This window comes from Triticum aestivum, chromosome 4B (assembly GCF_018294505.1).
Source record: "Triticum aestivum cultivar Chinese Spring chromosome 4B, IWGSC CS RefSeq v2.1, whole genome shotgun sequence".
In the NCBI taxonomy this organism is placed as follows: Eukaryota; Viridiplantae; Streptophyta; class Magnoliopsida; order Poales; family Poaceae; genus Triticum; species Triticum aestivum.
This window is the reverse complement of record NC_057804.1, coordinates 228,698-240,649: the sequence shown is the minus strand read 5'-3', so window position 1 is coordinate 240,649 and position 11,952 is coordinate 228,698. Positions and strand designations below refer to the sequence as shown.

The 11,952-nt window shown below is 47.2% G+C and overlaps 3 protein-coding genes across 3 annotated transcripts; 2 read left to right on the top strand and 1 right to left on the bottom strand.

The window, feature by feature from the left end:
• Positions 1-4,652: 4,652 nt before the first annotated feature.
• LOC123090459 (uncharacterized) lies at positions 4,653-6,310 on the top strand. The gene is made up of 4 exons (XM_044511751.1): positions 4,653-4,837; positions 4,928-5,092; positions 5,628-5,815; positions 5,949-6,310. Exons 1-4 carry the CDS (start codon positions 4,755-4,757, stop codon positions 6,167-6,169), a joined length of 657 nt encoding a protein of 218 aa, XP_044367686.1. The 5' UTR covers positions 4,653-4,754; the 3' UTR covers positions 6,170-6,310.
• Positions 6,311-6,431: 121 nt separating this feature from the next.
• Positions 6,432-8,158, top strand: LOC123090457 (probable serine/threonine-protein kinase PBL7). The gene is made up of 2 exons (XM_044511749.1): positions 6,432-6,938; positions 7,016-8,158. The coding sequence occupies exons 1-2, from the start codon at positions 6,686-6,688 to the stop codon at positions 8,128-8,130; spliced, it is 1,368 nt and encodes a 455-aa protein (XP_044367684.1). The 5' UTR covers positions 6,432-6,685; the 3' UTR covers positions 8,131-8,158.
• A 681-nt stretch (positions 8,159-8,839) lies between these two features.
• Positions 8,840-11,711, bottom strand: LOC123090458 (stomatin-like protein 2, mitochondrial; the record flags this gene model as incomplete). The annotated part of the gene is given in 8 exon segments (XM_044511750.1): positions 8,840-8,950; positions 9,062-9,121; positions 9,231-9,322; positions 9,889-9,921; positions 10,677-10,769; positions 10,843-10,900; positions 10,987-11,136; positions 11,258-11,711. Coding segments are annotated over 8 exon segments (993 nt in total), but the record flags the coding sequence as incomplete, so codon positions are not given.
• Between the last annotated feature and the right edge of the window lie 241 nt (positions 11,712-11,952).

The window sequence follows — 11,952 nt, the reverse complement described above, 5'->3', positions numbered from 1 at the left end:
AACCCCGATGTGCTCTTACGTGTCGGTCATCAACACTCATAGTTTTGGCCGGTTCTGGCCCGTTTCGTGGACTATTACTCACTGTTTTGGGGCCCGGAGTGATTTCCACCATTAACGAACCCCGGGGCGTGTTTATGTGTCTGTCATCAACATTCGCCGATTCTGGCCCGTTTCGTGGACTATTACTTAGTTTTCGGGTCCGAAGTGATTCCCATGATTGACGAACCCGGGGTGCGTTTATGTGCTGGTCATCATAACTCACAGTTTTGGCCGATTCTGGCCCGTTTCGTGGTCTATTACTCACCATTTTGGGGTCCCAAAGTGATTTCCATGGATGTCAAACCCCAAGGTGCGCTTACATGTTGGTCATCAAGACTCGCAGTTTGGGCTGATTCTGGCCCGTTTCTTGGACTATTGCTCACTGTTTTGGGGTCCCGGAGTGATTTTCACGATTGACGAACCCCGGGTGTGTTTTCGTGTCAATCATCAACACTCGCGGTCTTTGTCAATTCTGACCCGTTTCGTGGACTTTTACTCATCATTTTGGGGTCCCGAAACGATTTCCATCGTTGTTGAACCCCAAGGTGCGTTTACGTGTCGGTAGTCAACACTCACTGTTTTGGCCAATTCTGGCCCGTTTCGTGGACTATTAATCACTGTTTTGGAGTCCCGGAGTGATTTCCACGATTAACGAACCCCGGGGTGCGCTTACGTGTCGGTCATCAACACTCATAGTTTTGGCTGATTCTGGCCCGTTTCATGGACTATTACTCACTTTTTTGGGGCCCCAGAGTGATTTCCACGATTAAGTACCTCAGGATGCGCTTACATGTCGGTCATCAACACTCACAGTTTTGGCTGATTCTGAGCCGTTTCACGGACTATTACTCACCGTTTTGGGGTCGCAAAGCGATTTCCATGGTTGTCGAACCCCAGGTGCACTTATGTGTCGGGCATCAACACTCATAGTTTTGGGCGATTATGGCCCGTTTTGTGGACTATTACTCACTGTTTTGGCGTCCCGGAGTGATTTCCACCATTAACAAACCCCTGGGCGTGTTTATGTGTCGGTCATCAATACTCACGGTTTTTGTCGATTCTGACCCGTTTCGTGGACTATTACTCAACGCTTTGTGGTCCCAAAGCGATTTCCATGGTTTTTTAACCCGAAGGTGTGCTTACGTGTCGGTCGTCAACACTCACAGTTTTGGCCGATTCTGGCCCATTTCGTGGACTATTAATCACTTTTTTGGGTATCGGAGTGATTTCCACGATTAACGATCCCCGTGGTGCGCTTACGTGTTGGTGATCAACATTCACAGTTTTGGCTGATTCTGGACCGTTTCATGGACTTTTACTCACTGTTTTCGGGACCCAGAGTGATTTCAATGATTAATGAACCCTGAGGTGTGCTTACGTGTCGGTCATCAATACTCACAGTTTTGGCCGATTCTGGCCCGGTTCGTGGACTATTACTCACTGTTTGGGCGTCCCGGAGTGATTTCCACCATGAACGAACCCCCGGGCTTGTTTATGTGTCGGTCATCAACACTCGCGGATTTTGTCGATTTTGACCCGTTTCGTGGACTATTATTCAACGTTTTGTGGTTCCAAAGCGATTTCCATGGTTGTCGAACCCCAAGGTATGCATACGTGTTGGTCGTCAAGACTCGCAGTTTGGTCGATTCTGGCCCGTTTCTTGGACTATTACTCAGTTTTGGGGTCCGTGAGGTATTACCACGATTGATGAAACCCGGGTGCGTTTTCGTGTCGGTCATCAACACTCGCGGTGTTTGTCAATTTTGACCCATTTTTGGACTATTACCCATCGTGTTGGGGTCCCGAAACGATTTCCATAGTTGTTGAACCCAAGGTGCACTTACGTGTCGGTCATCAACACTCACTGTTTTGGGTGATTCTGGCCCATTTCGTGGAATATTAATCACTATTTTGGGGTCCCGGAGTAATTTCCACGATTAACGAACCCCGGGGTGCGCTTACGTGTTGGTGATCAACACTCACAGTTTTGGCTGATTCTGGCCCATTTTGTGGACTATTACTCACTGTATTCGGGTCCTGAAGTGATTTCAACGATTAACGAACCCCGGGGTGCGCTTACGTGCCGGTCTCTGTGCATGGTTCAACCCCAAAAAACAAAAACAAAAAAGTGTACCTCATGCCCTGACCACTCTGGCAGGTATTGCGGCCAAGTTGGACAATTTATTCAGTGTTTGATCTTCATTCGTCGAACCAAATGACTTACCATGCTGGTGCTGTATATACCTTCCCCTGTTGTAAGCCCCAAAGATCAGATAAACCACTCACCATTGTCGAACTTTTCCAATATTATGTCCACAATCAACGGAAAATGAGGATCTGTTTCTACAAAGCAAACATCCCTCCATGACGGATAGCAATACAAAATCACTGCGAAAATACAGGCCTACATGTTGAGAAAACCAGAAAGATCCGTGGAAAACTGAGCAAATGTAAAAAAATGTACATAAATTGAATAGGTACAAATCCATTTTGTGTGATGTATTGGCATGAATTGGCATCCGGAAAACATTATATTTATCTGACCCGCATATATGTAATGGTGGTCATGGGGGGAAATCGCATAAGTTTGGCATACTTTCATAAAAGTATTTCACATATTAGCCTCAATGATCTAACCCACTAGGAAAAAAAAATCTCTGACAAAACCAAAAAATCTGTTTGTTCAGTTATGTTTTACAAAAACATTAGTAGCTAAAAAAAGGCAGTGCGGTACACTCATCAGGGCGTCTGTGACTGTACCTGATAACACAAAAACACAATAAAATTGACATTCTCCAAATTCGTTTAAAAAAATCACACCAGTCTAGCGCCCGAAAAATTAAAATGACCAATTCTAAGGTTGGGCTCATTGATATACACCTGGAAAAGAAAGACAAGATGACAAAACCCAAAAAAATTGTTTTTCATTTCTATTTTGGAAAACAATATTGGCTAAAAATATATTTACGCTAGACTTGTCAGATATCCATATTTATCCTTCAAACCACAAAACCACAGTGAAAAATCGAAATTGTTCGTGTGTAATTGTAACAAAAAATTATGTCACCGGTCAGCCCATCCAAAAAATTCAGAAGGCCTACTGTATGTACATCCTGGAGTAGATGACTGCTTCCACGCCATTTGCTACTTCGACTGCTAAACACACACACACACACACCATAAAACTGAATTTACAGGTACAGTACGTACACCATTTACTACGAGCTACATGATACTCCAGTTAACTCCTCACACCTAATTGAGCACGCGCATCACAATCAGTCAATCACAATATGAGCATATTAGTCCGGGCAAGAAACGATTGGCAGCGCCACCGGATCCACGCCTTATTAGTTCGGGTTTGCCGTCTTCACCAGCTATGGTTCCTTGATTTCGATTTGGTGATCGATTGAAACAGCAGCTAGGGTTTCTCTTCTCTCAATTTGCGGATCGATTGGGGTTAAATGGACCTCCCGCGCCTGCCCCGGGCGGAGTACATGTAGTTGGTGGGCCGACCCACATGCCGTCTTCCCCTGGCAACCACCGTTACGATGTCGTTTGCTAAAACGCCGTCCATAGTTCCTGGACGTTCGACTATACACACCGTACATCCGTCAAGTCTCCCGTCCAACCCACGCATTAAATAAGCCGCGTGAATACCGCACCAAACCCACCTCCCAGAGCAATCGACGCCTGGCGATAAAGCGAGCAGGCGAGCTCGTCCACGCCAGTGAATTTTCGCTTGCGTCTTCTTCTTCTATTATACTTGCTATATACTAATAGTTTTTAAAGTTGGGCTTTTGATTTGACCCATTATCATAGGGTGCGTTGCCGCTGGTGTCGTCGTCCTCCTACTGGCGTGAGGTCCAAAGGAACGAGAGGTGTGAGCCTTGGGGCGTGACAGTGTGACGCAGCAGCGCGAATCAGGGGTGACGCGACTGCTGGGCGGCACGAATCCGGGGCAGACGGGGTTGGGTACTCGAGATCTAGATGTGAGAAAATGAGGAAGAAGGAAGAAGAAGACTAACCCCAATTTGCCTACATGGAGTTTTTCTTTAGCCAACTCAGCATGACGGGTGGGCTTGATCAATTCTAGCATGAATAATAAACATTTATCATGAGCAAGAAATATGATAATAACCAATTTATTATCGCCTCTAGGTCATGTTTCCAACAAGGTGCGCTGCCACTGGTGTCACCGTCCTCATGCTGGCGTGAGGTCCAAAGGAACGAGGAGGTGTGAACCTTGGGGCGCGACATCAGGACACAACAGCGAGGATCAGGGGCGACGCGACTACTGGGTAGCACGGATCCGGGGTGGATGGGGTTGGGTGCTCGGGATCCAGATGTGAGAAAACGAGGAAGGAGGAAGAAGAAGACTAAGTCCAATTTGCCTATGTGGAGTTTTTCTTTTGCCAACTCAGCATGACGTCATCCAAACGGTTAGTATCTACCATTGATGTTTTTTTCCACGGTCAATTTTTTGGTCCAGTGCAAAATGTCACGTTTTGTAAAGTGATGGTTTTTCGAGAGGTATGACGCGAAAATGATGGTTTTATGCATTTTACTCCCTCTCTGCTCTCCTCTACCCTGGATGAGCAAGGGAAGGAAACTTCCCCTGGGCTGGGCCTGACTCTCCGGCCCGGCCCACTCCTCCCTCACAACCAACCAAGAAGAGGAACCTTCGCTTCGCTCAAAAAAGAAAAAAAAGAAAAATGTCGATGCCGCCGGCGGCGTGGAAGAGGGCGAGGAAGCTCGTCCTTGGCCTTCCCCTGCTGGCCGGAAGATCCGCCGGACGGTAAGCGAGCAGTGGGTTTTCTTTCCAGCAGTGAGTGAGGGGAGGGGAGGGCGCATCTCATGTCTTGTTTGGTTGGTTGGTTGGTCTCAGCTCCTCCTCCTACTCTTACTGGGCCGGTGCCGGTGCCGCCGGAGAGAAGATCCAGAAGAGGTCGACGGCAGTCCGGAAGGTGGTGACCATCGGGGCCATCAGCCTGGCCGGGGGAGTCGCCCTCAGCGCCATCAACGACCTCGCCATCTTCCACGGATGCACCAGGTCTGCATCTGCATCCTCATCTGCATCTGCTCTGCTCTGTAGAATCAATTCAACATTTACAGTACTACCTCCGTCTAGGTGAATAAGTCATTAGCGTAGTTCTAGGTCATCGATTTGAGGAATTAAATTTGTGTTATATGTCATGAAAATTATATCACTAGATTTGTACACGGATGTAGTTTCTAAATATATATTCTTTGTCACATATAATACATATTTAGATAGTTAAATCGTCAACCTAGAACTACGCAAATGACTTATTCACCGAAACGGAGGTCTTCGAATTTATCACCTTGCGTACATGATATTTATCACCTTTCTTCGGATTTACTACTACCTGCTTGCTTTTTCTATGTATACCCTCTATCTGTACCTGTACCTGTACTATATGCAGGTTTGGACACTTTTTTCAGTTAAATTAGATAGATATATATGCACCAGCAAAAAACATACTCCATATATCTCCTATTAAATCTTTCTTTCCTTCCTTCTTTCATGACTTGTATGATGATGATGATATGTGCCTACAATCCAGCAAGGCGATCGACAAGGCTAGCGAGAACCCAGAGGTTGTACAAGTGATCGGGGTCCCTATAGCTAGAGGACCATGGTACGATGCATCTGTCGTTTTGGGTCATCGGCGCCGATCCGTGTCGTGCACGTTCCCGGTCACAGGGCCACGGGGTTCGGGAGTCTTTCAGATCGAGGCCGTCCGGAATGGAGGTTTGTCGACAGCTACTTCTTTCTTGACACTCATACATAGATAGATATATATGGCTGCCTCCTGGATTTCCTTCAGTACGTAGTTTTCTTATAATGTCTGCTTTATCTTGTCTTGTGTTACTTGTGCGCAAAGAGGATGGTGTGTTTTCATTTCTGCGCCACCACGACTGGGAGATATTGGCCATGGATGCTCGCCTGGAACTGCAGGTGGAAGCTGCAGCATTACCTTCAGATGATGGCGGTCAGGGTCAGCAACCAGTTGTGATGAACCTAAACCTGATGAGCAGCGCTGCTGCTGATGACGACGACAACTGTAAGATTAGTGGTACTGGCGGTGGTGAGGAAATCAGTTGAGAGTTGAGCCTTTTTCTTTTCTGTTCTTTTCTTTTCTTTTCTTGTCGTCGCGACAAGAGGAGAGAGTTGACAAGAAAGAATATAGAATTTTGGTTTGATGGAGATGGCAATAATCAATTGAATTGAGCATCACTTCACTCACTTGCTTTGATGTATGAATCCTATCCTATCCTATGTGCATCTTATCCTGAAACAAGAAGCAAGCTAGGGATAGATAGATAGATAGAAAGAAATGCAGTAACTAAAATTAGGAGGGGGGCATGCCAGCCGGGCAAACCATCAACCCTCCGTTTGTTTAGCTTAGCATGTGGGTGGCATGGCATGGCATGGCACGGCATGGCATGGATTCCGGTGGGCCGGCCAATGACCTTGCCCGTCGTGTCGATTGGGATTGGATCGAAGAATCGAATCAAATTGGATTGGATTGAATGCTTGGGCAAATTCTTTCTATGTATCGTTAGGTAGTAGAATAGAATTTGCTCAAGCATTCACCACCTAGCAAGCAAGCAAGGAAGGATGGGCATCTTGTGTTGCTTCCAGTCCGGCGCCGACAAGCTCCTGGATCATGGTCATGGTGGTGGTGGTGGTCCGGCGGCCGTACCTTCTTCCACAACCAAGAAGCCGCCTCCCCGAGACGCTCCAGCCGTCACCGTCCGCCCCCCTAATCTGCTGCGACGAGATGACGATCATCAAGAGGAGGAGGGCGCCCGCAGCAGCAGCAACAACAACAACCTTGCCACCCTCGTCGATGAGATTGTTGCAGAATCAGGTACCTACATTACATACATAATGATATATAGATAGGTGAGGTGAAATAAGAGACACTGAGATTTGCAATGTGGGCAGCGACGCACCAGCACAACCGGCGGGTGGCTGACGAGATCCTGGGGATGAACAAGGAGGAGGCGGCGGTGACGGCGCGCGCATTCACATTCGCCGAGCTCTCGGAGGCCAGCGGCGGGTTCCGGGTGGACTCGATGCTGGGCGAGGGCGGGTTCGGGCCGGTGTACCGTGGGCGGCTGCGGGACGGCACGGAGGTGGCGGTGAAGCAGCTGGACCGCAACGGGCTGCAGGGCACGCGCGAGTTCCTGGTGGAGGTGCTCATGCTCAGCCTCCTCAAGCACCCCCACCTCGTCACCCTCATCGGCTACTGCGCCGACGCCAACCACCGCATGCTCGTCTACGAGTTCATGCCCCAGGGCTCCCTCGAGGACCACCTCCTGGACCTGCCGCCGTCGTCCCGGGGGCTCGACTGGGCCATGCGCATGCGCATCGCGCAGGGCGCCGCCCGGGGCCTCGAGTACCTCCACGACGCCTCCCGCCGCCCCGGCCCGCCCGTCATCTACCGCGACTTCAAGGCCTCCAACATCCTCCTCGACGGCTGCTTCCGCGCGCACCTCTCCGACTTTGGCCTTGCCAAGGTCGGCCCCGTCGGCGACAAGACCCATGTCTCCACCAGGGTCATGGGCACCTACGGCTACTGCGCCCCCGAGTACGCGCTCACGGGCAAGCTCACCACCATGTCCGACGTCTATAGCTTCGGCGTCGTCTTCCTCGAGATCATCACGGGGCGGCGCGTCATCGACACGTCCAGGCCCCGTGATGAGCACAACCTTGTGCAGTGGGCGGCACCGCGCTTCAAGAGCAAGAAGCGCTTCAGGGAGATGGCCGACCCGCTCCTCCGCGGCGCATACCCAACCAAGGGGCTCTACCAGGCGCTCGCCATCTCCGCCATGTGTCTGCAGGAGGATGCCACCATGCGCCCCTCCATCGCCGACGTTGTCACGGCGCTCGACTACCTCACCGGCGTCGCCAAGCCTTCCCCTCCCTCTCAACAACAGTCGCCTTCCCCTAGCCCTAGCCCTACCCATCCTCAACAACAGTCGCCTTCCCCTAGCCCTAGCCCTACCCATCGTCAACAACAGTCGCCGCCCAAGGAGGAGGATGATGCCACTGACTAGCTATTAACAACAAACATGCATATCTGTCCGTGCAACATGTATACATATATGCAAAGCAAGTCTTGTTGTTATCTGAGGGATTATTTTCTCTACAAGTAACCTAACCTGGTTTGTGCATGCCCGCCCGTCCGTAGGATAATAAGATTTATTTATTTCCTGCTGCTACAACAACAATTGACAACAAACAAAAGAGCCAGCACAACAACAATTGACAACAAACAAAAGAGCCAGCACAACATTAACAATCAACTTAACTTAGGCAGCATTCTTTTGTAGTAAAATCTATCAGATTTCATGCCCCCCCAAAAAAAAAACTGTAGCAACAAAAACTTGACAAGAAAAGCTGAAAACATCGTTGCACCAAAACTAATAAAATAAAATATCTCATGCAACATATTCAAAGGTTGTGCGTGTAACACCACTCAACTCAATTCATATAGAGAGACAAAAAGCTTGCTCTCAAAGCTGCTCCTAGCAAATCAGTAAATCTTCTCTCGTGACAAAGTTGCACTTCCTCCCTAGCAATCTATCTACCCAGTCTAGCTATTCATTCCTCTCCTTCCTAACAGAAAAGAAAAGAAAAGAAAAGAAAAGAAAAAAGAAGATACTCTCTCTACTTGTGGTGCTCAAAGGTGCCGAGGTCGCTCACGGATGGCATCCCAAGGGACAAATCAGCCTCCTCTTCTGCCCGCTTGCTGGGGCTGGGGCTGGGGCTTCCCAGCGTCAGTTTCTGCTTGTACGTGTGGTTGTATATCTGGAGCGCCTGGGCAATCATTGTCCCCGGGTTGCCTGCGTCGCTGGGAAGAAGCATCGTGTTCGTCTGCAGTTTGGCAAAACACACACGCATCAGTAAGTACAATGAAATTTCATATCAGCTAGCAAACGCCAAGAGTCGTGTATATACTATAATTATTAAGATTCAACAACTCACACTTCTAGCCAGTTCACTGAATGCTCTGATGTACTGTTCAGCAATCCTCAAGCTGGCAGCCTGCAGTACAAATCACAAGCAGCCATGTATGTTTTGTTAGGCAAAAGCAAAATCTTAATTCAAGGAACGAGCAACTATTCCATCAAGAAAAAATAATAATACGTGATACCTCCGTGCTGCCTTCAGTTTTAAACGACTCTGAGACCATCCTGATCCCTTCAGCAGTGGCTTGCGACCTGGCAAGAATCGCTTCAGCTTCACCTGGTGTCCACATAGAAAAACAAGCGTAAGTCCAAGAGTCAAGCAACACTTTTTAGCTTCACCAGACCAGAGGGCAACAATCGAAATATGTTCCAAGCAAATAATAAATATAGTAGAAATGACAAGACTTTGGTTTTGTCAACTGGGACATCATTTATTATAATCAGAATAGCTCTTCAAGTATGTATAGTCGTCCAACAATACAAACAGTAGAACTGAACATCTGTGCTAAAATGCATACTTGATGTTTCATGAAATTCATTGCCATAAGATGCATGTGTCTAGCTAGTGAACCTTCTGTACAAGTGAGACATAATTTAAACCCCTGCCCTGTGTAGAAATGCATCAGGTTCAATCTCCTTGAATGGATGAGGGAAAAAAATACATGCAAGCAGAAAGAAATTAAGAACAAGTCCATGAGGCGGTATTATCCATTATTACTTCCAATCCTAACAACAGTTGCGAGGAATAGCAGGACTTGCAATCCTAACATTATTTTGACCAGCAGAGCAAGCAAAAATATTTCAGAATCTGCGGGGCAGGATAATAAAACAGATGTCACGTACCCTTTGCTTTGTTTGCATTTTCCATCATAGCACCTGGCACAAGAGAAGAAAACAAAACCTGGAGTTAAATCTCTAGTTTATTGTACAAAACATGGTGTAAGAGCTCAAACAGAGTTGGCGATACGAGTTTGGTCTGATGAAAACTAACACTATTAAGGGCAACATCATCAGTCAGGTAGCATAGCAAGATTCAATTTACAACTTATAACTAGCATAGCACATGGGCTGAATATAAGGTAGCAAGCAGGATTCAGTGTGCAACTTATCATGGCATAAAAATAGAATGTTGTTAAACTGAAGGGCCCATACAAGTTTGGTCTGATGAAATCGAACACTGTCTACTTGGCAACATGAGTATGGTAGCAGGATTCCAACAGTGTCTACTGGCAATATCAGTAAGTTAGCAGGATTTATTAGTTTGCAACTTACATATAGCACTAGTATATAATATGGGGTGAACCAGAGCACTTGTCAATATCAGTCAGGTAGCAAGTAGTAGGATTTAGTGTTGTTAAACTGATTGTGCAACTTATCTCGCATAAAAACAGAATGTTGTTAAACTGAAGAGCAGTTTGCCATACGATGAAATCCGACACTATATGCTTGGCAGCATAAATCAGGAAGCAGGACTTAATTTGCAACTTGCATCTAGCACTAGTATATGGGCAGAGCACTTGTCTGACATGAGTCAGGATTCATTGTGCAACTTTATCATCAGATCAGATAAATAAAAACTGAAGAAGGTTGTTAAACTAAACAAGAAGAATCAAGTTAGTAAAAGCTACTACCTTCAGACTCGAGGATCTGAGCACGTTTCTTGCGCTCTGCTGCGGCCTGCATCTCCATGGCCTTCTTGACTCCATCTGGAGGAGTGATGTCCCCTAGAAAGATAGACAAGCATCAGTTGAAGAAACATACTCTAGTTGAAGAAAGAAAGAAAGAAAAGAAACATACTGATTTCATAGCGAAGACACTTCAAACCCCAAGTTTCTGCTGCCTCATTGATTGACTTCTGTAGTTGGGAAACAAAACAGAAGAAATCTCTATACTGAAGATAAGTCCCTCTGAAGAAGATGAAGATGAAATTATAATACATACCACAATGTTGGTGTTGAGCGTGTCCCTCTCCTCAAAGGTCTTGTCGAGGGTAATCTTGCCAAGTTCACTCCTCATGGTTGTCTGCGCAAGTTGGATGACAGCATAGACGGGGTTCTCCACGCCGTAAGAGGCCATGTAGGGGTCGACGATCTGTTTCGATTCCAATCCAATCGACATTAGATTCGATTCAGTTCATGAATAGTACTAAGTAGAGTAGATTCTTCTTCTAAGCTAAACAAGAATCGAAAAGGAAATCCAAGAAAAATCAAACCTTGACGTATAGCACCCCTCCGATCTGTATCGAGACGTTGTCCTTTGTGATTGCCGAGTTGTCCGGGATGGGGATGGCCTCCTCCTTGAGCGAGTGCACATAGGCGATGCGGTCCACGCCGGGCATCAGGAGGTGGATCCCCGACGACAGGGTCTTGAGGTACTTGCCGAAGCGCTCCACCACAAACGCCTTCTTCTCCGGGACGATGCTCAGGCCCAGGTTCGCCGGGGTCGGCGGCGGCTCGTAGAACGACGGCGACGGGTCCCCTCCTGCTGCGCGGTACCACCGTCCTTGCGCCTGCAGCACCGCCGGCAGCGCGAGGCCGGGGCTGGCGGCGGAACGGAGGAGGCCGGGGGCGGCGCGGCGCGCCAGCATCCGGGTCGCCGCCATGGACATCGTTGGCTGGGTCTCGACAAGAATTATTATTTGGACTGGATTAGATTCGACGGTCGCTTGGGATTTACTTTATTTATTTATTAAGAAGAGAAATATTTTCTTTCCTTGCTTCCAAGAAAAGAAAAGAACGCACTAGAGTTTCCTATTACTTTAAAATATTTTAGTACAAGATTTAGTCATTGTGAAATTCAAAAATAAATAAATAATACTTTAGCACCAATATATAGTTTGTGTTATTATTAAATAAAAATAACAAACAAGAGATAAACCTATTTGATATAAGTTGTATAAATGAAAAA